Raw genomic sequence first — 27973 nt, 5'->3', positions numbered from 1 at the left:
ACCTTTTTAGAATTAAAGGAAAACAACGTTATCAATGTAAGATTAAAATAAGTAAGCTTAGTGATTTTTCACGCTCAAAAATTTAAAATTTCACGGTGATCTTAATTTCAAAACACAAAATTTCACGGAAATTTTGCGGAACGTGAAAAATATTAAAATAGCTATGAAAATCTTATGTTAAACTCACAGAAACTAGGTATTTTTTTTGCTTTATTTATATTATTTTTCAATAAACTAAAAAAAATCTTAACGCGACACAAAAAAAAACTTTTTCTAATTTCAAAATAAAATTCCACTTGGTTTATGGATGTTCTTTATATATATTTTGAAATTAAAATGTAGGACATGCGTATTGTCATTTATTGAGCTTTTTTTAAATGTATGACTTATATAGCTGAACAGTTTTAACTAATTTGCTACTATTTTATCTTTGTACATTTTATTGAATTTTATATCTTAGCCAAATTTACCAAAACAATTTAACTGTTGCTCAGTGAAAATAATTTAAAGCTTTTCAGGTCACTTTTCAGTACCTAAATCAAAAATCAATAGGCAAAAATAATTTAATCAGTAATTAAATCTTATTTTTTTTTGGCTCCTTCAAAATACATTTATCAAACGAAATAGTTGTTTTCTATTCAGTAATTACAAAACGCATACGTTCAATTATTCATTGAGATGTTTCGCGGATAAAGCTATAGACAACATCAACAACAACATAACTCAACACAACTACATTGTGTTCCCCAACTTCAAACAGAAAACTTCACTACCATTAATCAACGCGCTCCCGATCGCTACAATGAAATGCTCTGCGGTCACGCGGCTGAACAAAAACGCTCCAGCCAGCATCAGGCAAAAAATTTTCGTTCTTTCATGACGTAACACTCGGTAAAGTGTAAATTGAAATTTACGTAAATCTTGTTCATTTCAATAAAATTTTGATAAATTTTCAAATTTATTTGAAATAAACAACTTATTCCTTCGATTTTAAGTATCTTTTCACAAATTCATTAGCTGCGTTACGTTATTCTCGAACATTCCCCCCGCAAAACGCGTTCTACTGTTTAGAAACGCCTCCACGTGGTGTCGGACTAGACCATAGAGTTGTTGACTAAAGGCCGTGTTGCTGGTGGACGCGACCCGGAACGGACTCATCGATCCGCCGGGACACTGGACCGTGTCCACTTTTAGGAGAGAAAGAGAGAGAAGAGGGTAAGGGTGGCAAGTCCCGTCGAAAAACTGCTGATGACTGTTGTTTACAGTGCCTGGCCCTCATACACTGAGTACTCGCTGGTTTGACAACGTTTTTTGTCAAACTTACGGAGTCCATTTTTAGTTTGACAGCTCTTTTGCATTTTGGTTAGTGAGCAAGAGCGCGATGTCAAAATTGACAGCTCGTTAATGTTAAGTTTGACTTTGTCACAACAACGGAATAAAAACTAAAAAGTGTCCAACCACTGGGGGTTTAGTGTACGGGGAACTGATTCAGAACGCAGTACAGTAACAACCCGTTAGTTTGACAAAGATTGAATTCTAAAATGACAGCTCTCAAAAACTAAATATTAAGGAAAATTATATTTACACTTTCAAAAGATTTACAGATTAGACTTTCTCACAATAAAAGTTTCACTTTACTTGGCTTGTACATTATCCACCCCTGAAGTACATCCCACAGAGTGGTCCACGCTGTGGACACCAGGTGTACTCTCCGGTATTGTGGTTTTGTCCACCCGCGACCTCGCGTGTTGAAAGCCTCCCCCACAAATGCACAAATAAACACAATCAATTTGTTCGCTGTCGATTCTAATTCAAAAAGTGCTGCTTTCAAATCGACTACCGGTAGCACTTTTCGGGACCAGGCCGTCAATGGCTTTTCAATTACCAACACTGACCATTAGAGGGATTGTGGAGGAGGGGGTTAGTTCTGGATGTGAGTGTGAATTTACTGACCGTAATAATTGTAATTGTGGTTGGTTTGTGGGTTCTGCTCAATTGCAGGTTTGTGGGATGCGAATGTTAAAAAAGATCTGTTAAGCGATTTACGATGAGTTGGAAAAAGTGGTCATTATTTATTTACCACACGAGGGCCTGTTGACATTTGGCGACCACGTGACTTTTTTCCGAAGTTTGTTTCTCATTAAATGTCGATTAATTGGTGTTTGAACTGTGGATTTTATGTGGATTTAATTGACAGGTATTTACACTATACGACAGTTTACTAGATTAACTGCTTTATACTTGAGTTGAGAGCACAAGTATTGCAGTGATAACTCATGGTTATTATTAAGTTAGCAAAACAATGTTGTGTTTTTGTTGTATTTTTTTTCCGATAGTATTTTTTTTAACTGGTATGCTCTGTCAGTCAAAAAACTATGTTCAAATAACCCTAAAAACCACATAGAAGATGCATGTAAAATTTCAAGAGTTAAACTTTAAATTGTATGAGATAAATAATTTTTCACGAAATTCTAGAATTTTTGCTTTGTTGTCATTTTTCCAATATGCCAGGATTTGAAATAATATTCATGCAAATAGGCATAGCAGTACATACGTGGATTCAGATTCAGCGTAACAAATTCAGATAGAAAACAACCTATTTTTTTCTCCTTGTGACATATAGCTGAACAATTTCATTTTGTTTGGAAAGTCAACATGCTGAAAGTAGCATATTAACTGACTTTTTCTTAATTCTTTAAATTTAAACTTATCATTTTTAATAAAGTTAGCTTTAAGTTGACGATTAAAAGAACCAAATTTAGGAAATCCAGTCCAGAATTGCCTCAACAATCAAGCCTTCGGACACCTAGTTTCGGATAGGAATCTCACAATCGAGAACGCCAAGGCAATTCTGTAAAGCAAATAATTTGATTTTTGAGTCCATACTCGATTTTCCATAATATCCGAAGGTTTGTATGGAACTTCGAATAATCGAATCACAAAAAAAAAATGTTTTTTTTTTCGTTTTCTTGTTTTTAACATACAATTCAAATTCTGTGACCCCCCATTTTAGTCATAATTGAATAGTTGATTGCCAGTTAAATAACAAAAAAAAAATCAATATCTTCGCCATTTCGGCCGTCATATAGGATTTAAAAATTTCAAATCACTTTAACTTAGTTTAGGGGTCATACTTAAGCTCGACAATCAAAAATAAGACAACGGAAAAAAGTTCGTTTGTAAAAAATACGAAATTTTTAATAAATATGCAAAATTTTGCTGAAGTAAAAATATGTAAGTTCAAATCGAAAAACGGATTCTTTGAATAACTTCTTGCCAAAAGCAGAACAGTCGGTTTTAGAAAGGTAAATTGTGAAAGCAATTAATAAATATTTTTGGAATTAAAATTTATTTTTTAAATATTAATGCAAAAAGTATTACAAAATGTTTGATATATTGAAATGATTGCAGAATCAAAAAAAGATGCAAATAATCTAAATATTCCTTAAACATTGTTATTGTTCATGTCGGGTTTTAAGTAAAAAAAAAAAACTTTTAACCAGTACACAGAAAAAAATCATGGTAATATTACATCTGGAAAGGGGTACATCTTTTATGTCAGAAAAAATGTGTAATTTTACCTCTGAAAATGTGTAGTTTTACCACTTTTCTGGTGTAACGCCACATTTTCAGTCTTAATTGAGGTAAAATTACAACATTAAAGAGGTAATATTGATCCTTCCAAAATTACTCCTTCCAAATTTACATTATTTTTTACTCTGTAGGTACTCTAAAATTCAGAAATTTTTAAAAAAGGGTGCAAAACAGGGCCGTAGCCAGGATTTTTGTTCGGGGGGGGCTTGGGTTCAAAAATTCAAATTATATGGAAATCAGCAAATCAGAAATACCACTAGTTTAAATTCACCTGGTTAACGGTATAATTATTGAGACGAATTATTAAACTTAAAATATTGTATGCAAAAAAGATTTTAAAGAGTTTCATCTTATGTTTCTTTAAAATTAAATTGAAGAAACTGCTTCATCAAAAATCCATTGTTTCCATATAGCATGTTGATACAGTGGACTCTCTGGCTGTCGATCTCCTCGATATCAATATTGCTCCAGCTGTCAATAAATTTTTCAGTCCCTTCAAATAGATTGCTTTGATTTATCGTTCTATAATTTGATAACTCCCGCTCTCGACGGTCTCTTCAATATCGACAACGAGAGAGTCCACTGTATAAAAGAACTTGAAAAGAAAATGATTTTCTTACGTTTTCTTGGATTGTTGAAATGTAATCGAATTTTATGAAAAACTGTCCGCTAGCAAATTGTCTATAAATTTAAAAAAAAATCCCTGAATTTTTCCCTGAATAATAACAAATTTAATAACAAAAATTGCCAGAAAAAATGTTAATTTATTTCACTTATGTATGTAATTTCGTAATTTAACAACTCTGGATGAAAAACTCATGAACAAATTGGTAAATTTCTACTATCTAATTTAAAACAGTCTTGATTTTAATGTTTAGCTGTGTGTATATTTTGATGGCTAATTTCTACTATAGTTTTATAAATAAAAACTATGAACTGAAAAAAAGCACGCTTTTAAAACAAAATAAAACTCATAACTTAACTTTTCTCGAAATTTTCTTTTAAAAACATTAACACTGTTTTATTTAAATTGTTTTAAGGCTATTGAGGCTATTGCTTATTTTCTAAAGCTAATGCAACCTCTTCCAACTAAACACCACAATATTTACTGAAAAAATATTAAAAATGTATTTATTTAAAGCAAGCAAAATCATAGTTTGATTTTTCTCGATAAAATCAAACATAAAAAACGATTAATGTTTAACGTTTGAAGTTCCGGTAAAACACCATTTTCAAACTCATGACTCTGATAAATTTGTCGAGAATTTTGAGCATTGATAAATTTTGCAAATTGTTTAAAAAAAATATCAGTCAGTTCCTTACTCCTAAAAGTATTTTTTTATAGCATTTCAATCCAAATAATATATAGTTGAGAGCTGTCAAAATTCTATCTTCAAATAAATATAGTTAAATTTTTCCTTTAATATGACTGAAAAAACAGTTCATTTTCAAATTGAAAAAATCCAGCAAAGAGTATCACAAAATGCTACTGAACATTATTATAGGTATTCTAGAGTCAAAATATGTAATAATCAATGAATTCATAAAAAAAACATTTATTTAAAAAAAAACCTCTTTTCCGACCTTTCGAAAAAATTCTAAATTCACAGTAATCTTTATGGAGCACTATTCATTAAAAACGCTAGAATAAACACTATCAATGTATTGAAAATGGTGTACAAACAATTGAGCAACTTTCTCAAATTAAAATTTGTGTTTAACCATGATTTATCTATTCGTTCCTGAGACACAGCTTCTTGAAATTTAAAATAAAATTGTACGATGAAAAATATAAATATAAATACGATTAACACATTGAAATCTTGAGTTTTGATAGAAGCTATGATTATACATGAAAATAGGAAAAAATATGAATGTTTTACGAAACTGTTGATAAATTTGGCTGTGTTGGTTCTAGGAACGTCTAATGCTCTCTTAATCTGTTTTAGCAAAATAAAAAAAATCTGTACTACATCATTTTTTCATATCTGTGATTTAACTAATAAAAATGATGTAAAATTATATTGGTTTGTATATTCAAGCAATATAACTCTGGAATCGAAATTTTACAAATTCTAGGATTTAGAAAAAAATTATTTACGAAATCTGGTTCAATGAAGTCAAGAAAACTTTCCATAAGAATGTTTAAAACAATGAGTTTTTTCCTGTAAATCTAATCTACGTCTGGCATTTTGCTACTAGAACCATATTTAACATTCATAAGAAAATTAAAAAAAAAAAAAGTTTTGCCCTATCATGCTTGTACGGAGCACGGAAGGAACGTAAAATTCCATATAAAAACGTTACTTAATCCACCTTAAGGTGGTTGGTGCCTTCCTTGCATTCATGTTGTATTTTAGGTTGTATTTACAAATTAATTTAAGAGTCTTTTTTTTTTAATTTTTTTTTATTTTTTTTTTCATTTATTTTTTTGTAATTATTGGTTTTACTTGAACAGCAATTTTCAATTCTTTTTTTACCAACTCTCCAAAATAAAGGAGAAAAGTCCCATGAGTTATATATTTCAGTAAAAAGTTCGTGTAAATCTTTGTCGAGACAAAATGATGCAGCAACATAATTAATACAGATTTTTTCCAGAAGAGACGCAGACACTGCTTAAGCAATGTGGCAACCGGGCGATACGCATGCAAGGGGGTGTGGCTGCCAATCCCCCGCATGGTCAAACCAAAATCCCTACGCATGCTGCGAGACTCTCGCGCGTAAGCAAAAAGATCCGGCCTTTGAGGTTATGCAAAAATCACCCTTTTTTGTGGCTACAAAAAAACTTTTTCTTGGCATAACTTTAAAAGTACTTCATTAAACAGAATAAAATTTAATAGGGTCTTAGGGGACCCCAAAACGAACAGAATAAGGCGGATCCGGCCAAAATCGGTTCAGCCAGTTCTGAGATAATCGTGTGGAAAAAAAAATCATGTCTACACACATCCCCACAGACATTTGTTCAGAATTTGATTCTGAGTCGATAGGTATACGTGAAGGTATATCTAGGAGGTGTATTTAAGAAGTTCATTTTTCGAGTGATTTTAAAGCCTTGCCTCAGTGAGGTGAGGAAGGCAAAAACGCTCAAGCAATGGTCAGAGTCACGAAAACATTTTTGTCAGGCGGTAAGCAGCTAAAAGCGAAGTGGCTTTTAACGTTTCTTCGCGCGCTACTTGTTTGCAATATTTTTTGATCAGTCTCGTTCCTCAGCTTGACAGAAGAAGACGTGTTTTGATTTTCATTGCGCGGCAAAGTGCTTACGGATGGAGGTGGAAGAATCCTCCGATGGGGACGAGTTTCGTTCTGTAAACGGAACGCGGAAGCGGAAGAAGATCAGCGACGGAGTCGTTGGCGGAAATGGCCAAGAGGAGCATCTTCTCAACAACAACAAGTTCAGCCCGCTGGTGAAGAACAACAACAACAATGGTAAACAAGCCGGGAAAGGAGACGTCCCAACGGTACCAGTGGTTCCAGTGGCCAAGAAACCACCACCTCTGGTGGTAAAGAATACGAGCTACGCCAAGCTGAGGAGTGTAATGTCGCCGTGCACAACCAAGCCAAGTTACAAGCTAACTCCGTTTGGGATCAAATTGCTGTGTTCCTCCGAGGAGCGTTTTGAGACCGCGCGGGCCCATTTGATTGCGAACAAAGTGGAGTTCTACACCCACGAGAAACGAAGCGAGCGGCAACTCCGCGTCGTCGTCAGAGGACTTCCACCGGCTTCACCTGAATTCGTCAAGAAGAACCTCAAGGAATCGCAAAACCTGGATGCTGTGGAGGTGCACGCCATCAAGAGAAAGGGAGAGTCCGCCTCGTCAGAGGAAACCCCGTACATTGTTACGTTCCCCAAGGGGTACACCAACTTGAAGCAGCTGAGTGAGATCAAGCGCTTGAGGAGATTTCACATCCGGTGGGAGGCCTACCGGAACAAGCGACCGAACGTGACCCAGTGCAGGAACTGCTTGCAGCTGGGTCATGGAACCAGGAACTGTCACCTCAAGGGGAGGTGCAACAACTGTGGGGGTCCCCACAAGACGGACGAGTGCGAAGTCCAGGAAGCCCAGCCAAAGCGGTGTGCCAACTGCTATGGAGCCCACGAAGCTACGGACCGCAGCTGCCCCAAGCGTGCGGATTTCATCCAGCGGCGCCAGCAAGCGTCGAAACCGAAACCGCCGGCAAGGAAGGCGGAGAAGCAGAATCCAGCAGTTCCGGCGTTCACGCCAGCGGAGTTTCCTCCGCTGCCGGGCGCAGTTCCGGACGGAAAATCGAAGGATCGCCCTCGACCCGCAGAAAGCAGCCAAGGTGGCTCCCGAGACGGTGGAGCCACGGAGGAGGAAGCCGGGGAGGTGCTCTACAGTTCGGCTGAGCTGTGGGGCATTTTCTCCGAGTACATCGGCAGGTTCAAGACCTGCAAGACCCGCTTGGACCAAGTAACCCTAGTCAGTTACATGATCTCCAAGTATGGAATGTAAGGAGTTGTTTTTGTTGTGTATATTTAATATGTTGATCGATCCTCGGTCCTAACCTGGTCTTAGCACCTAAGAGGACCTAATAAAAATAAGTTTAGAATAAAAAAAAAAAAAAAATATTTTTTGATGAAAAAAATCAAATCATTTGAGATTGTTTATTTGAATGCGACTGAAATCAGAAAGGATTGAAAAATATTGTATTTGCTAAAAAAATATTATAGATCAATAATTGCTTAAAACGCAGAGTCGAACATTTAAAGCAGGGGTGCTCAAAGATTTTGGAGGCCGGGCCAAATTTACATAATTGATTATTAAAAAAAATGAAATTACTTTATTTTAATTTAAAATATTGAAAAATACAACCATAAGATATTTTGTTTTTAATTTCTATTATTTTTTGAATATTTTCATTAAAAAAAATAATAGAAAACATCGGTATTGTTAATATTACACAGTCATTTTTGATTTCCGAGCTCGGCAGAATTCTGCCGAAAACAGAACAACTGATTTTTTCGGCAGAAAAATGCCGAACTTCGGCATATTAACTTTCATTTTTCGCCGAGAATTCGGTAGAATGACTCCCATTTTGCTGGGATTCGGCATATATTTCTGCCGAGCGATAAGTTGTTCTGATTTCGGCAGAATTTTGCCGAAGTTCGGCATAAAAATCTAAGTGTGTATTGTTTTAGGTATTGAAAAAAAGGTTGTAGCTAAATGTACTTGTGTTTTCAATAAAATGTTAAATTTTTGTTTTGATATTTCGAAAATGTAATCTGAACAATGCATGTAACGACAAAATTTAATCTTTAATTTTAGAGGTGAATAATAAAAAATCGTTAAGAGCCAGAATTTTATCATTTCAATGAAAAAAAGTGTTAGCAAATGTTTAATGCACTCGCAAAATTAAATTACAATCATTATTTTCAAAAAATGTAGATTCACGAAAATTCAAATTATCTTTTAATGTTTGATTCTAAACGCAGAAGAATAAATAAATGTTCATACATTTTTGATTTTTGAAAAAATATTTTTGTTTCTGATTTTTCGAGCCAATTTTTAATCGTGGGGGGAGGAGAGGGTTGGTCGACAAAAGCTTTGTAACATATTTACAACAGCCTTCTTCCTCCGATTTCAACATTTTGATGGTAGTCAGATTCGTTATCCAACTGTCATGAGTTCGAATCTCGAGGGAAGGTTTCTAAGTGCAAAGTAATTTTGAGAGTTAGTTCATAAAAGGGTTATTATGACTTTCATATTATTATAGATTTCTATCTATGTTAAATTTGAATGTTTTATAAATATTTCCAGAAATGTTTTTAGTTTCACTCACATTGAAACGTGTAAAATTGTTTTTATTATTACGATTTTTGAACAAAATATTTGTGTCCTAAAATTGTAACAATATATTGGTAAATCATTAGTTTTAATAAAAAAATAAAAAAGATTAGCATGAAAAAGTTTAAAATAAATCCTTATTTTGAAAAAGTATAGAATCATTTTACAAGAGATAACGGGCCATTTTACATGATCTTTAAAAATGGGCCCGCGGGCCAAAAAAAATCACATCGTGGGCCACGTTTTTCCCGCGGGCCATACTTTGGTCACCCCTGATTTAAAGGATACATTTAGTTTTTTTGCTGAGAGTGAAGTTAAAAGTTATGGAAAGCCATTACAATAAACATTTAATTTTCGGGATTTTTTTTTTAATTTCAGCAATTTATAAATTTTAGAATTAAATAATAAAAATATTAGTCCATTTCAAATATTTCGGATTTAAAAATTTCGAAAATAAGTTAATTCTTTTCAAAAATAAAATTTAAAAATCAAGTGGATTTAAAAAATCAAAAATTGAGCATTTCAAAATTTAATAATTTAAGCATTTTTGAATTCAGTATTCCAAAATACAAAGTAAAACCACTATGAAATGAAGAAAATTTAATCTAAAATTAAATTTATATCTCTTGATTCTCACCGGAAAAAGCAAATAAAAAATACATACAAAAAATATAAGACATTAATTTATTATTTTAAATGTGTTTTCAAAATATCCGGCCAGCGACGATTTTTTTTTCTGTACTGCACATCGAAATTTTTGTATTATTGACTTAAGAAAATGCACTTAAATTTGTTTTCTACATAATGGTGAGAAGTTATTGAAAGAAATATTTTATTTGTCCTTCGATTTTTCAGACGAGTTGCAGGGTTCTACCTCCCCTATCTATGTAATTTAAAAAATGTTTATTTAGATTTTTTTATTATTTTAAATTTAAAACTCTGAAATTCTAAATCTAAAGATGCCAGAAATTCAAAAATACAGAAAATCAAATGTTTAAAAACAGAAAAGCATAAAAATAAAATATTAATCAGAAATTTAATAATTTCAAAATTCAAAAATCACTATAAACCATTATAAATTCCCAGGACCCGTGATGTAGGGGCAAGCGTGGTTACCTCTCACCCAGTTTGCCTGGGTTCGATCCCAAAAGGTCCCGGTGGCAAATTTCGAAACGAGATTTGTCTGATCACGCCTTCCGTCGGATAAGGAAGTAAATGCTGGTCCCCGTCTAACCTAGAGGTTAGGTCGTTAGCTCCGTCCAGGTGTATGAGTCGTCTCCCTGGGTCCTGTCTCGGTGGAGTCGCTGGTAGGCAGTTGGATTCACAATCCAAAGGTCGTCAGTTTGAATCCCGGGGTGGATGGAAGCAAAGGTGTAAAAAGAGGTTTGCAATTGCCTCAACAATCAAGCCTTCGGACACCTAGTTTTGAGTAGGAATCTCGCATTCGAGAACGCCAAGGCAATGCTGTAGAGCGAATAATTTAGATTTAGAATAAATTCAAGAATTTAAAAAAATCAATAAAAATTCAAAAATACTAGAAAAAATATTTTGGGAATTTTTAGTTTTTATTTAATGAATATTTTTGAAAAATAAGGTATATTTCGAAAAATGTAGAAAAAAAACCTTATGCAAATATACTGATGGTCTCCAAAAGAAGTCTCGATAATCTTATATTTCGATTATCGATTTTAGATAATCAATTCATGAAAAAATAAAAAAAATGGTATTTTTATTTAGTTGATGTAAAAATATTTCATCACCGCCATTATGACCGCTTTCTTAAAATCACTTTAGAAAAGTTTAGATGCTATTTTTTTCTGTCTGATGCCGTACTAAAGTTCTAAAATAAAAAATATCACTATTATTTTTGTGATTTGATTATTCGAAGTCAAATTTTTGCAAGGTCCGCGGGCAATCGAAGCTGGGCTGAACTTTATTTGACCTAGGTGCTCTTTTAGACGCTTGTTGTTCTTTTTTCTGTGAAAGATAGCCCAACGTCTCAGTGTAGGATAAATTTAGCACCAAAGTGAATTGTAAATGTAAACGAGGCGAATAAAATGTCACTGAATAGAACGATGTTCAAAAATGCAGCTCAACTGTTAAATAATGGACGCAAAAATTACATAGTATGATCAATGAATACTAGATTCTCTATCTAACATTCTACTTCTTGGAGAATGAAAGAGAACTCACAATCATCGGTTTGAGATTTTTTTTCGAAAGCACATAATAAAAAAAATTATGGGAAAAATTTCGGGGGGGGCTGCAGCCCGGTAGCCCCCCCCCCTGGCTACGGGCCTGGTGCAAAATGTCGTGATATGATTTAAAACGAATAAACATTATTTTTATGAGGTTATAAGTAATTCCAAAACGTATTTATTAAATAAAAGTTCATGTTTGTTCAACAGTTTTTTTTTTGCCTAAAGATAATAAACTAATATATTTACGCATATTTATTTTTGCAATTCCGTCGTGAAATTACTAACCTTTCCTGTCATTCTTGAACGACGAAATAGCCTACTTTTTTGTACCAAAAATAACAGAATCGAAAAGCAACACATTTCAAAATAAATGCTGAAAAGTTCTACTTTTCAGCACTGAAATGGGTGCTGAAATGTTGAATTTTTCAGCACTTGTTTCGAAAAGTAACCCTTTAAACATTTTTTTGATTCAAACGATTTATTGACAAAATACATTAACATTTGACTTATACATAATTTCACTCAAAGGGTGTTTTTCGGAATTGCAAAAAATGTTGTATGGAACTCATTGCAAAACTTGATTTTTTCAGCATTCGTCGTATTTATCCAACTCGGTGAACCTCGTTGGATAAATGTACGACTCGTGCTGAAAAAATCCTCTTTTTGCAACTTGTTGCATAAACTACTATTTCAGTAAACTTGTTTAACAATGAAAAAAGAATCGTACTGTAAAATTAGTAAAACTTCAATAGATATATCAATACATATATTAATTATAATATAATGTATAATCATACAAAAAACTATTTTTGCAAATCCGTTATGGAACTACTTATTGATTTTGTCACTCTCAAATGACGAAACCAAACCACAAGACGAAACGGCCTGCTTTTCATCACCAGAAAAAAACAGTACTGAAAATCATTTGAGTGCTGAACAGTGTTCAACTTTTGAGAACTTCTATCGAAGAGGGATACTTTTCAATGTTGTTTTGAAGTTTGACACCTATCTTGACGGCAAATAACATTCAAGCTGAAAAATATCATCGGGAGGCACATATTTTTTTAAATACTTTTCAGTTGAATACGCTGCAAATACGCTTCCATTGAAGTGAATTTAATATTAAATTTAAGATATGTTGAAAATTTTGGAGTTTTTTGAAAAATTAATTATTTTTTTGCTTCTTTACCTTTTCTGCAATTTTGTTGGAGGCGACATAATTTAATACTCTTAGTGACCTTCCTTTTTTACATTTTTTTTTAAAATAAATTTCCAACAAGTTTTACACAAAACTATTTCAATTTAGTGCACATTGTATAATATTGAATTAAAATAGGTACAACAGCATGATTTTGATTCGAAATTTGATAGTTATGTGATCGTAAAATCAATGACCAGTAAACACATAAATATCAAATTTCGAAACAAAATCCTGCTGCCTATATTTTAATTCAAAACATGCAACACTGTTGACTAATAACAACATTTCACCTCATCGCGATTAAAAGCAAATATTATTCGACACATGCTCGCGTTGATTATACAAATTTGGTCATCGAAGCCACTATCTATATATTGGCTTCAGCTTCCAGTGCAAATTGATAATCACACTCATTATCGACGGCGGCTTGCCACAATTTGGCAATGTTTGTCTATGTTTGGTCATGCTCAAATTAAATGGAAACTAACCAGAGCAAACATGTACCTAGTTTTGTGGAGTCAACGATAATTAAAATTTGTTAAACTTTTGATGACATAATGATGCTGGAGATGTGTTTGGAATTAATTTTCAATTGAATTTCAAATTGATTTGTTTTAAATAGTTTCTCTACTCCGTAATTGATTATCAATAAAGACTTGAGACTTTAAGACTTCAAACGCAGCATGCTCCAATCCTCTTTCATAATTTTCCCACCCTTCTTCAATCACTTTCAGACTCAAATCGCCCGCCCACGAGGCCCGCCTGCAGCAGGTTCAGAAGGAGATTGAAGCGTCGGGCATTTACCAGCTGACCGAGACCGAGCTGATCTACGGAGCGAAGCTGGCCTGGCGTAACTCGTCCCGCTGCATCGGACGGATACAGTGGTCCAAGCTGCAGGTAAGAAGATGTTCTGCTTATTTCTTATCCTCGGGCCAGATATGGGTCTAGCTAGATAGTTGGAAAAGCGGAAAATTCTCGACTACGTTCTGTTGCGGCTAAGAAGAGCGTCTTCGAACAGGATGATGTGGGGGTGTTAAAAAAACTTGGTTAATAATCTGTGATAAATATTATACATAATGATTTTCTTACATTTTTTTAAAATTATTTTCAATTCAAGATTTAAAAAAATGAATGACATGATCGGTTAAATTCTTCAAATTAAATTTATTCATTCCAACGCAACAATATGTTTCTGCTCACTCATCAAAATTTTCCCCCTTCCTAGAGAGAAAAGGAAAACTTGCAAGAAAAGAATATGGTGCCCCCCACAGTCCAACAGAAAGAGTGAGAAGGGATAGTTAAAGTCATTAATTATTCAAATTGAGAGTCATACACTCTTTATGTAATTAGCGCAAGCCTCCCCCTTGATGCTGCTCCCCGAACTATGATGATGGTCTCCTAGTTATGGGGCAATAGTTGCATAGTTTTTCCCCCCGGGAGCTATGAAGAGTAAAGGGGAAGAGGGGGTGGTTTCTATCAGGCACACTATGAAGGTGTAAATTAAATGAAGCACAGGGAGGAAAATTAAATTATTCTCGACTATCGTCTTCGTTCGAGTTCGACTTGGGAAGTTGGCGTGTTTTCATGGAAGGATACTTCAGGTTGTGCAAGAGTTTTTGTGTGTTGGGAAGTGCAAAGTTGCACAAGAAGAGGTGTCGTTCTGCAAATGATTGTTTTAATCGTTGACAGTTTTGTAGTTGTTTCGTTGGCTTTGTGATTCGGGGTGAAATTTTCAAGTAAATTAAACGAGATTGTAACGAGGTTTCAATTAAGATAACATCATCACCAGTATCGAGTTTTATGTTAGGTTCGATGTTGACGGAATATCTCTCAACAAACTCAACTTCATAAATGAAACTAAGAGCTAAAAACTCAAAAAAAAAAAAATGGTGCAAAAAATCTTTACAAATTTACAACATAAATTCAACACGAACAAAACTCATTTGCATACAATTCACGGTCTCAGATGAGTAAGATAAACTTCCCAAAAAACCACCTGATGCATGTTTAGGGATTTCTTGTGCGCTTTCAAGAAGGAACTTAATTCCAGTTGAAATTACAAAAAGTTTTCAAATAATTGGATTTTTTATTGTTTTCTAAAGAATGATCGACTTAATATGATAAATCCTTTCAATGTGGAAGTTGAACGAAAATTTTCAAGTTGTCTCTGATACAGTTTGAAATGTGAGTCTAATAATAAGGATTTTGAGCTTAACAAACTAGCGAAATGTTAAAAAATTGCATATGGCAGATTTACATTAGCCTAAAACTTTGTTTCAATTTGACTCGATCACATCAATATTGTTTTCCGAATTCCATACAACAATAAGACGAATTTGTTTGTTAACCCTCTACTGCCCAATTTTTTTGTTCGTTTTATTTTTTATTTTTCCCGTGTTCAGGAGGTCATTTTGAGCAACTTTTGTTCTACGAAAAACTTTACTGCTCTTGTTTTATGCTTTTTCATGTTTCATTTTTAGTATTTCTTGTTTTATTTATCTTGTTTAGTTCATTTTTGTTTTAGGTAGTATTTGGCCATTTCTACCACCTCCTATCATTACATTTTGCCTATCTAATTTTTTCATGTTTTTACAGTCACTTTTTCAATTTTTTGCTTGTTTTTCACATTTTCTGCTATAAAATGGCACCATTCTCATTTAAATTGTAAAACAAATGCGTAGAGGCATATTTTGAGACGCTACTAAAATTACTGCATACTTCTTTTTACTTAAAATATAGGAAATGTTAGTAAAAAACACAGCCAAAGTTAACCCCTAAAAAATTACATTTTTAAAAACATTGTCAAAGTCACATAAAACAAGTCAAACTTCCAACCCTAAAATTTTCTAAAATTTTAAGAGTTCTTCTTTCCAATGCTTTTTAAAGATCAAAAATTGGTTGAAGAATGGATTTTTGGCGATTTTTTTTAATCGAAGCCCGTCTAGAGGCGGGGTTGGGTTGTAGAGGGTTAATTTCTAAATTTCATAAATAAGAAAAATTTTTGAATAAATGACCGAAATTTACAAGAAACAACTTTAAATTTATCGTCAGTTTATTTCAAAGTTATTTGTTAACGACGTTTACAATAGAGAATTGAAAAAAAAAACAGATTTTTATTTTGTATTTTTTCAATTGCGTAAACATTGTTAACGAATTCCCTAAATAAAAAAACCAATTTTAGGGACAAGTCATACAAAATGAACATCAAAAATCTGTAACTTGAGAAGAGTTTGTCCGACCGCTTTAGTGTCCTAGGCGATGTTATGATTGGAATTTTTTTTACAAAATAATGGGTACACGGAAAAAATGGAAATGCATTTTTCTTAATGTGATTTTGGAAAAAGTTGAAAACCTAACTTTTTTTTTATTGAGCCCGTTTTAAAGTTACAGGCATTTTAAATTTGATTTTTTTTCAAAAAATCTAGAATTTTTAAAATTAAAAAAAAAATTGTTTTGGAAAAGTAACCCTGCATTATATATTTTTCAAAAGCTAAGAAATTTTCAAACAAACAGCCTCTTTAAGATAAATTTTGCGAAGAAAGAGTTTTTCTCAGTGTTGTGATCTGATTAGCTCTCATTTTTCAACTAACAATTTCTCAATGTTATAAAAATATTGAGGAATTTTCTTTTAATTTATTTAAAATATTGTCGAATTCAAAAATCAAGCCCAATTTTCAAAGTGTCCAAAAAAAGAATTTTCATCTTTCTCAAAAGGATTTTCTTAATTTTAAAATTTAGAAATTATTTTAATAAAAGAGAACAGAACATTTCATAATGATTTGGATCTCTACATTGAGAATCGAATCAATAGTTTCTGGGATATCGCGAGTTGAAAATGTGGGATTATTAGATAACCATAAGAAATCTTATATGTCACAAAATTTAAACTTTGAGTAACTCAGCAACCAGTAGACCGATAAAAAAGAAAATTGTAGGACATTTTCTTAGTTTTTGAAAAATATTTGATGCAGGATTGCTTTTTAAACATGAAGAATTTCCATAATTCAAAAACAAGACTTTCTTTTGTTTTGCTTCTTTACAAATTATTTTTTGTGCAAGTGTGTTTTTCTTCATTAAGTATTTTTTATTGCAAAAATGAACATTTTTTGAAAAAAAAACCATGAATATACCAAAATTGCATCTAAAAATAAGTTTCAAAATTTAGTTTTACAAAAGTTTTAATGCTTTCCAAAAATAAAAAAAAATCAAAAAAAAATCCGGTGGCGGATTTCGCACGATAATTTGCATGGAATTCCTTCGGATAAAGATGTTCTGGTCGAAAAATGGCTTCAGGAAGGCCCTTAAAAGGAAGAGAATACTAAACATGGTCCGGCCCAGCTGGAGTGGGTAAGGAATTTCCTCCCTGCAAATAAGTTACTCCGGAATGCTATAGTCATGAGGACTGAGGCCACATAGTTGATTTGAAATTTCCATTGTACAACTCAGTCGAGAGTTTGGTTCGGTTATGTGTGTATCGGTTTAAGTGGGATTACTGATGAGGAAGATTGAGTGTCGATCAGAGTCAAGTGATGGCCGAGATTCATCATCGACGAAAAGGAAGTCTTCCTTCTTGGAGGTACCCTCCCACTACGTGTTCCTCGCAGAACCAATATCTCTCTCTGAATCTAACGTAAATTCTTGCCATTCTTTTGCTTTCATGTGGCGTTGCTGCTGCTCATCCGCATGTGGAACATGACGTCGACGTTCGGTTTGCATCATGATCTGACGACCTGACACCACCTCGTTGATACACGCGGTAATTGCCCCCGGGGGGTCTTCAACACGACGATGACGACGCGGGTGAGGTTAGGTTTTCGACTGCCGTTACGTTACCACCACCAGTGGAATGTTTGAAGCAATTTGCAATCACATCAAGTATGCCACCAATAAAGGGAACCTCAGGTACGTATATGGAGCAGGTTGCACTCTCTCTTTGGTTCTATTCTTGGTCGTGATGTGGCCGTTTTAACACCTTAACAGTAGTTTGATCTTGTTTGCAAAGTTTGGTACTATTTCCAGAAGAAAGATCAATGTTACGTATGAGCTACTTTGAGATCTGGCCGACCAAGAGATGTTAACGAAAGATGTAACATTTTACAAGGAGCAAACTTGTTCCACCATTTTTCATGAACAATAAAGTTTGCCCACACTCTTCAGCAGTAGTTTCACAGTGTGCTAAACATGGCATGCATTGAAAGCTTAGTGCACTAATGCAGAGATTAGCGTGTGTGTACTTTCTAGTTGCTGCATTTCCCTTCTATAGGGGAAAAGCACGTTTCTTTGATAGGTTAAAGATTTGATCGAATTGATAAATTATTTTGCAATCCTTTTTATACAAACTAGCTTTGTAATTGATTTCAGTTGAAAACGCTTTTTAAAATGCGTTCAAATTACGTGCCTGATGAAAAAACATGCATTTACCCTATTTATTTCCTCACATATCTTTGTGGTTGCATGGCCTCCTGTTGGAAGGAACCGCAAAAGTTTCTTGAAGCTTTTATCTACCCTAAAGGGAATAACATACGTCTCGTTGGTGTAATCGTCTCTTAGCGTAATCAATTGTTTTTTGAATTCTGTAAAAATAAAATTATTACTCAATTTAAATTATTCACAGAAAGATTTTTCAAATGAAAAAAATACACGATTTATTGAAATTTTCACGCTTCTTAAAAATAATCAATTGACTTCAGAAAGTACCATGTCGACGCTAGTTGCTCTTTTCAACGACGACGAATTTTCCGAGCATGCTTCGAAAAACTATGTTAAAGAGCGCACTGATAGTATTGCTGCAATAGAATGTGGCACTTTGATGCGAGCCTTTGTGTTGCATTTTTTTGTAGTTGTGAGTGAGTGAAAAATTTTAAGATTGAAAAATTCGCCGCATTTCGACACTCCTTTTGAAATTGAGATTTAAGAAAAAATTGAAGATAAATTCAGAGATTTTTTTTATTTTTAAAATTTAATTGCCTTAATTTGCCAAAGGTTGATAGCATGATTATTTTTTGAAAATCATTTTGGACATAGGATTTTTATGACTTTTTTGCATGAAAAATGTTTTTCTTTGATCCAGAAAATATAAAACACTCTTTTTCAGATACTGGAACTTTTAATGCAATTTTTGAGTATTTTTTTTCACGCATGCCTTGTGATCAATCGACAGAGCTCGTATTTGGTTTTCGCTAAATGCGTCCTGAACTTGATAGTCTGCTCTCACTCATACAAATCCGAACGGATGAACGTAACAAAACTTCACTCACACGGTCATTTGACTCTCACCAGAAATTCCAATCGCGCAGAGCTCGTTTTCACTTGGCCTATGACTGCATTCAAATGATTGCTGTCACCACACTTAACCACACAAACAAGAAAGAGATACGAAAAGAGATACGAAAAGAGAGAACGAGAAAGAGCATGCACCGTCGTGTCGCACGGCTCTATGAGTGTTGAGCTCAGCATTCTTTCGTGCCAACTTCGTGTGTGTCAACTGACTTTTTCAAGTCTCATGAGCATATAGTTTGTCTACTGTGAAAAATGTGTGAAATTTTATTTATGTTCCAAAATTCATGTAAAATAAGGGTCTCAAAAATGACAAAAACTTATCCTTAATGTTGAACTAAGGAGAATCGTAGATTTTCTGGTGCCTATGAAAAATTATTCTAAAAATTGTTAAGTTCTAAAAGATGAAATTGCCTTTTTATTTCCATCCCTCCCCACAGATCAGCCATCACGATTTTCCCCCAGCGCACGGACGGCACGCACGACTACCGGATCTGGAACGGCCAGCTGATTTCGTACGCCGGCTACAAGGGCCCGGACGGCAAAATCATCGGCGACCCGATGCACGTCGAGTTCACCGATGTATGAAATTGAAAATCTATCCTTGCGAATTTTCTCACTAATTTGTCAATTTTCTTCCCTCGCCTACCTGTTGCTGCTGCGCTGGAAATTGATTTTCGCACACACACACACACACAGTTTTGCATCAAACTGGGCTGGAAAAGCAAACGAACCGAGTGGGACATTCTGCCGCTGGTGCTGTCCGCGAACGGCCACGACCCGGATTACTTCGACTTCCCGCCCGACCTGATCATGGAGGTGCCGTTCAGCCATCCGACGTTCAAGTGGTTCGCCGACCTGAACCTGCGCTGGTACGCACTGCCGGCCGTGTCCGGGATGCTGTTCGACTGCGGGGGCATCCAATTTACGGCCACGTCCTTCAGCGGGTGGTACATGTCCACCGAGATTGGGTGCCGAAATCTGTGCGACACCAACCGGCGCAACATGCTGGAGGTGAGTTTTCGGGGATCCGCGAAAAACCGCAAATTTCAGCGTCTCATCGAATTGGACAATTTTCTGTTTTTCCCCTACTAACTATAAAAAAATAATCTTTCACTGGAATTCCAACCTGTCGTCAGCCCGTCGCGATCAAAATGGGCCTGGACACGCGGAATCCGACGTCCCTGTGGAAGGACAAAGCCCTGGTCGAAATCAATATCGCCGTGCTGCACTCGTTCCAGTCGCGCAACATCACCATCGTGGACCATCACACGGCCAGCGAGAGCTTCATGAAGCATTACGAGAACGAAACCAAGCTGAGGTGAGTCTGGGGACAATTATGGAATAAAAGATGATTTTTTGTAAAAAAAAAAATACATTTAAAAAAGAGTAAGAGTTTAAAAAACTTATCTTATTGTGAATATGTTCTAAATATTCATATTAAATAAAATATATCACAAAGTTGCACACAAGCGACGCTAAGGCGAACTTAAAAAATGCACCCGTATGATAAAAGATGTAATTTTCTAATCGTTAACGTCAATTGCATATCTATTAGACGTCAATTATCTAACAGACCATCAATCATTTAAATATTTTATGTTTGTTTTATTTTTTAAATCTTTCTTATTTCTCTAATACAGCAGCTCTATTTTAAAAGAGCACAAAAAAGAAAAAAGTGCTCATTACTTTACTTTTCTACATTAGGCGTCATCCATAAAGTATGTCACGCTCTAGGGGGGAGGGGGGGGTTTGAGGAAGTGTGACATTGCATGTTATAAGTATAGGAAAAGCGTGACAAAGGGGGGGAGGGGGGGTAAATTTTGGCTGATTTTAGCGTGACGTACTTTATGGATAAAGCCTTACTTTTTGTTAATTTTCTCAAAAACCCCAGCATTCCTCTTTCCGAGGAACCCGATAAACATATTTTCAGACATACACAGACAAAAAATGATGGTTATATAACGTCTGGAAATGGTGAAAGATTTTTTTGTGAAAAAGTGTAATTTTATATCAGGAACTGGTGAAATTTTCATCAGAGTGAAATTCACATTTTAACTCATTTTTAGGTAAAATTACTTAAAAAGAAGTTATATTCAACCATCTCAATTTTCAACCTTCCAAAATTCACCTTTCACCTCACCTCAACCTTCCAAAATTCACCTTTTTTCAAAGCAGACTCATATCTAGAGTTTTTTTTTTGAAAAGGTCCATCAAACCAAATTTCCAGTTTTTGCTTTTTGGGTGTTTTTGAAACCGCCTTGAGTCAGGGGTATTAAATAACACCCAAAAAGCAAAAACTAAAAAAAAATGGTTTATTGGACCTTTTAAAAAAAAAAAACCCCGGATATGACCTTTCATTTGCATTCAAGAGACGGACGCGGTGTTATGCTTTTTCGCATTGTTAATTTGATTTTGGTTATCCGCGGTATATTTTCTTGAAATATTTCGAACTGTCAAAAATCCACCAAAGCATTTACCACATTGATCACACAAAAAACTGTGATAGAAAAGTATCCACCGCGATCAATTTTTGACAGTTCGATGCCAACGAATTATTTCAAGAAAATTTACCGCGGTTAGCAAAAATCAAATTAACAATGCAACTATGTTGACCTAAAGGCACAACAAATAAATCTGGTCTAATTATTTTGGTCAAGGAATCGCAGTCCAAATTTGAGCCTGATCCTGACTTTAAATTTTGTTATGCTCCTTCAAACGGAATATTTTTTTAAGTACGGAGAAGTTTTATATTCTGTGGAATAACCTTCTTACCTCAAAACATAAATAACGTCATGTTTCGAATTTCAGGACGCTTCGAAATCTGGACAACTCATCTTGCTTTATCTATTTTATGGACATATTTTCGCTAAAAATCGACAAAACTGTGTTATTTGATAAATTTTGGCTGTTTAGGAGAATATAGTCAATGCCAAAAACAAGCTAAAAAGTTGAATAAAATGAGTGTGCATAAAATGAGAAACATTCCGCTGAAACATTTCATAGTAACAAGAAAGCAAAGCAGAAAATTGTGGTTCTGAATTTTTAATATCCTAGCAAATTGGTTTACATAATATCAATTGTTTTGCTGTTTACAGCATATTTGAGGCCTATAGAACGCCGTTTACTAAAATTTTAGTCCAAATTTCAACGATTCATAAGCTAAAACGAATGTCCGGAGTTCGAATCAGCCTTTATCAGTGTCCGGAATCCGAAGCAGAACAAGTCATCTCAATTTTAAAATTCTGATAAAAAAAATTGTTAGAAAATACGTGTTAATTGTACTTTTTTAAAATTGATTGTTTGTATTACATTTTGATAATATTTGTACATTTCTAACTTATTACAAGATTTCATGACAGCTAAAACAAAAATACAGTACTTGTTCGGTAACTGGGTGTTGTTTAACTGGGCGATCGATAATTGAGCTAAAGCCCTCTAAAAAAACAGACAAACGTCAAGAAACAAAACAAGCCAGAATGACCGAGGGGTCAAAGGATGCAACAATCAAGTTTAATAAATAAAACTTTTTTTTAAGCTTTTGTGAAATTTCAAGTCACAATATAAGGAAAAACTTGAAAAATTGGCTCTGAACACACATTTTTTGTGACTTTCATTTTTATATTTTACTAAGAAAATATAATGCATTGATTATCCCCTTGGCATTTTTCGATCAGCCCAGTTAGCGAGCAGCATTCGGTAACTGGGCTACGTTCTCAGCCCAGTTACCGAACAAGTACTGTAATATGCTACAAAGTGTCGGGATTTCGACGTTATCTTCCAGAGTTCGGAAAACCACTCACACTCACAAATCGAGTAGGCTTCCTCACAGCAAACACTCTCGATACTCACCGTGAGTGCGAGGGCTGAGTAAATTTACTCATATTTGAGTAAAATGAGGGTGTGAGTAGGCCGTGTCCAACAATTTGTTATTTACAAAATCATTGAGAACATCAATCCAAAATCATGACTCTTTATCAATCGGTTGTACATTCGAGGTAGCGTCAATGTCTATAGATCCGAAGGTTCTGTGTTGGTATTAATGTGGTTTCAACATTTTTTTTGTCTGGTTTTTTTTTTCATTGCTGCAAAACAAACTTTGGATTGTCAAAGTCCGGCGGATGCGCAATTATTTTCATAATTTTAAGATTGGTGCCCGGTCGAATCCGTTGTGGATTGAAATGCCGCAGGATAAATCGGAGGCCACAGACGGGGGCAGCTTCTGCGGGTGGATGTTGGCAGCCATACCAAAATATGATGGCAGTGTTGCTGTGGGTAATGGTCACTCCCTTCGACAGCTGTGCAACTGTGGCCACTCTCGGTCGCTGACAGTTCTTGCCTAAGAACCGGGACACGCCAATGGAGCCTCAGCGGCCGCCGGTAGCCCTAGCCTAAAGCTGTCCAAAGCACTGGATCGGCCTTTTTTAGTTTTCAGTGAACCTCCAAGCCAAAGCCACCGGCGGCTACTGCAACTTCTTCGGCATGTCCCGATTCTGATCCAAAACACATTTGTACAACTGTCGACGACCGGGAGTGGCCACTTACCTCAGCTACACGGCCTTCCATTGCTGGTAAAGCTGTTAAAATTCACCCGCAGAGGCATCCCCCGTCTAAACAACCTCCGACCTACCCGTCGGTAGGACAGCTGGAAGCTGACAACAAACATTGTAATTAAAAAAAAATAAACTCGCTGAAAAAAAAAACAGATAAAAATCAGGATTTGAACCACTGTGATGAAAAAAAACTTCTAATTGATAGCACTGCGCCTCTACCATCAGGACTACTTTTTCGCTGTTGAGTGAACAAGAAAATCACCGATGTACAGTTTGACATCTCGAAATTTGTTTTCTAAAATAGCCCTCGTGAGCTCTCAAAGCCCTCTTTGTGAGTAAATGAGGAAGGCCCTCACACTCACCGAGAGTGATGAGTAATTTACTCGCAGGTTGGTTTGTTGTGAGACAAAATTTGAGTGGATTTGAATAGATCGACCACTGCTTATTACATGACATGAATGTTTGAGCTTCTATCATAAAGAATATTTATCTTTGAATATTAAAACATTGACCTTAAACAATATCCTTTTAACAAAATTAATTTCAAAAACTTTTCGTTTCAGTAAAACATATTTCTTGTTTAAAATACATAATTTATACTGAAGTAAACCTTAGATTCAATTAATCTTATTTATTGAAGCAACAAAATTGCTCAACATAGCTTTATTGTTATGCGTGTTAACTATTTTGGGGAAATATTTTATTCCTAATCCTTTTGCTAGAACTTATTCAAAAATATTCCAATACTCTTTTTATTATGCATTGACATGCACTGTAACTTACGCTGTTTGTAATATATTTTTCGCTTCTCGTTTTTACCCAAATTGTGCTTTTAGAGTTTTGTTTTGTTTTGTTTGGAGGGAAAAGCCCGTTTGAGTGGATCGCCAACCGATGGGTCCTTCTCAAATAGGCACAAAACCTCTTTTTTTTTTATTGTCAACAGATTTACAGTCCAAATGACAAAAAGGCTTTTTACATAATTACTTAAACTAACCTATTGAGCTAACGAAAATTACATACAATATAAATAAACGAATAAATAAATAAATAAATAAATAAGCTACAAGTGTAAACCTAAACTAGAGGGTTAAGGGGTCGGGGATTTTCTTCTCGGAGAAACGTCAAGAATTTAAGTTTTTGAACAGGACGAGACAAATTAAAATCGAAAGACGAGTAGCACCGATTGAAGACTCTGCACATGCTGGAGAATGGTTCATTGAAGGCGTAATTGGTGCGAGCAAAGGGTAGGGTCAGAAAGGCAAATGAGCGAAGTGTTCGCCGGCGAATGTTGATGTTGAGTTGTCCGACCAAGTAAGGACAATCAATGTTGGATCTCAACAGATCAGAAACAAACACGGTTTTCGCTAAATCTCTCCTGACAGACAAAAAATCAAGATGAAGGAAATCACATCGACTGGCATAATCCAAAGATTGATTGGGAGAGTACCGCAATGCGAATCGAGTGAATTTGCGTTGAACAGCTTCAATTCGATTTATCTCGTTAGCATAAAATGGCGCCCAGACGATAGAGCCGTATTCCAAGGTGGATCTGACTAGTGAACAATATAAAGTTTTTAAACATTGAATATCTCGGAAGTACTTAGTCATTCTGAAGATCATACCGAGCAGTTTGGATGCCTTAGAAGTCATGTAAGCCACATGATCCTTAAATGAAAGTTCTGCGTCAAGCATGACACCCAAATCTTTGACACAACGATCACGTTTTAAAGAGTTTTCAAATAGTGTGTAGTCGAAGCAGACCGGCGACCTCTTCCGTGAAAACGTTATAACTGAACATTTAGTGGGGTTTAACACCATTTGGTTCAGCTGACACCAATCGGAGAAAACGTTGATTTGCTGTTGAAGGAAGCGACAGTCTGAGGGTTTCTTGATGATAGTGAACAGTTTGAAATCGTCAGCATAAGAAAGTTTCGAGCAACGAAGTTGATAGTTGACATCGTTGATATAGAGCAGGAATATAAATGGACCTAAGTGGCTGCCCTGAGGTACCCCGGATGTCACAAGGAATGGCGATGAAAGGCAATCCGCGATTTTTACCTGCATCGATCTTCCGGTTAGGTAGGAGTAAACCCAGTCAATGAAAGTCCCGTGTAAGCCAATACGTCGAAGTTTTGCGATTGCGATTCGATGATCGATCTTGTCGAAAGCTGCAGAGAGGTCGGTGTAGACCGCATCGACCTGGTACCCACTTTGGATTGCTCGTTGTATTGTGGAAACATAAGTCACAAGGTTAGTGTTAGTTGACCGTTTGGGGAGAAATCCGTGCTGGTCGTAAGCAATGCCCGAAGAATAGTTATGCAGAAAAAAGTTAAGCACGATAACCTCGAAAAGTTTAGACATGGCACAGAGGGCAGCAATTCCGCGGTAGTTGCAAATGTCTCGTTTACAGCCTTTTTTGAATACCGGGAAAACAAATGACTCCTTCCATCGGTCAGGAAACACCCCGGAGCTAAGAGACATGTTATAGATTTTTGTTAGAGGAAGGCAAATGCTGTTAGAACAACTTTTCAAGACAACCGAGGGGATACCATCAGGTCCGGCGGAGTGGGAGCATTTTAGCTTGGCACTTGCAGTTCTAAAGTCTTCGTGCGAGATGACGACGTTCGAAGGGATGGGTAGCGATTCTGGAACTCGAGCCGCAGCGTTGGATATTTCTTGTTCAGAAAGATTGTTATGGGTGAACACGCTAGAGAATTGGGCACGGAACGCATCACAAATTTCTCTCGTATTTGTTGCATCGACGCCGTCACGAACCATGGAATTAGGAAGGCCGGACTCACTCCGCTGTTTTTTCACGTAGTTCCAAAACCCTTTAGGATTTTTCTTCAGGTGTTTTTGAACTCTAATCTGATGCGCGAGAAACAATTTCTTGTTAAGGTGCTTGTACCGATTGTTTATGTTGTTGACCTGGAGACGGTAGAAGCTAGAATGGCTCTTCGAGAAGCATTTCAACGCCGAACGTTTGGAGGATTTTAGTCGTTTGAGAGCAGGAGTGGACCATTCCGGAGTGACAGGTGGTTTCCGACACTTCTTGGGGACGAACTGATCAATTGCGTACAATAGAACGTGAGAAAAAACCTCAGCAGCAGAATGGACATTCCGTGAAGCAAGCAGTTCCTCCCAATTCATGTTGTTCAGAAAGGTGTTCATTCCAATGTAGTCAGCTTTTTTGAAGTTGTAGTATACAGCAGTCTTACTATCGGCGAACTTACAGTGAGCGCTATCGAAAATACTCAGGTGCAACGGAGGATGATGCCGAACATCTTTTACCAGAGGTGCAGGCGCGCGGGAAACTCGGTAATATTCCGTAACATCGTTGCTGACAAAACAAAGATCAAGCAAAGCGTTGTTTTCGTTTGTGATTTCACTAATTTGAGCAAGATTTGCCAGATGGTGGTCGTCCAAAAAGCGCGCTGTCACTGTGCTAACGGTAGACCTGCTAACGTCGACGAAAAGGGAACCATCTTTGTCGGAAATCCATTTGAGGCAGCTGAGATTAAAGTCGCCCAGGACGCAGATACTGTCATTAGCTTTCAATTTAGATACGACCCACAAGAGGGACTGGGTATAACGCTCGACAAGCTCAGAATCGTTGACACGGTCCGGTGGAAGATAAACGACGCAAATGTGAACGGATTTTTCAGTTAAAGGGAGAATTACCCAGACGAGTTCAACTTCGGAGGTGTCGGGGACCTTCATTTCACGTGGTTTAAGTTCTTTGCGTACAGCAAGAAGAACACCGCCCCCGCTGGATTTCGAACTAGTAGAACTTGACCTATCCTTCCGGTAAACTTCGTAAGTGTCATCAAATAGCTGGCTGGATAGGGTATGAGACTGTAACCAAGTTTCGGTAAAGGCATAAAGGTCATAAGAAGCATCGGAGCACGCGAGCTTGTATTCAGCTAAGGAACTATTCAGGCCGCCAAGATTTTGGTAGTAAACAGAAAGAATGTCTCGTCTGGTATTCGATGTTACGGAAGCGAGAGCTGAGCAGGGCTTTGATTGCTATGAACGACGCCTTGAAGTGAACGAATCGACGCTAACAAAGTCGGGCCAGAATGCTGAGTTGGTAATAACATTGGTAAAAGCTACAACATCGGGTACGGTAACTTTGAACGACACGAATGTTAGTGGTCGAGAGTCTGAACGAGACTCAGAAGTCAGTCGTTGACAGTTAAAGTTATCATAGCTCCAGCCGGTACGGCTTTGGATGTAATTAGCGATTTGCTCGGCAGTTGTTGCGGGGTCAAACGGTTTAACATAGAAATGCTTGCAGGTAAAAGCCGGGGCAGTTTGCTGAAGAGGAGGAGCCAAATTGTGTTG

General features: G+C 35.9%; 1 protein-coding gene across 4 annotated transcripts in view; it reads left to right on the top strand.

Annotated features, from left to right (window-relative positions):
* Window positions 1–27973, top strand: part of LOC120432426 (nitric oxide synthase) — a 168758-nt gene that overhangs the window by 81766 nt on the left and 59019 nt on the right. For all 4 annotated transcript variants that reach the window (XM_052707336.1, XM_052707337.1, XM_039597631.2 and 1 more), the window contains 5 exons: window positions 13535–13697; window positions 17611–17702; window positions 19517–19658; window positions 19776–20090; window positions 20216–20397. In XM_052707336.1, the coding sequence (XP_052563296.1) occupies window positions 13535–13697; window positions 17611–17702; window positions 19517–19658; window positions 19776–20090; window positions 20216–20397 (894 nt within the window). The remainder of the gene's footprint in view (window positions 1–13534; window positions 13698–17610; window positions 17703–19516; window positions 19659–19775; window positions 20091–20215; window positions 20398–27973) is intronic.

This window comes from Culex pipiens, chromosome 2, assembly GCF_016801865.2.
Source record: "Culex pipiens pallens isolate TS chromosome 2, TS_CPP_V2, whole genome shotgun sequence".
NCBI lineage: Eukaryota > Metazoa > Arthropoda > Insecta > Diptera > Culicidae > Culex > Culex pipiens.
The sequence above is the reverse complement of the archived record's forward strand: the minus strand, read 5'-3'. Positions and strand labels throughout refer to the sequence as shown.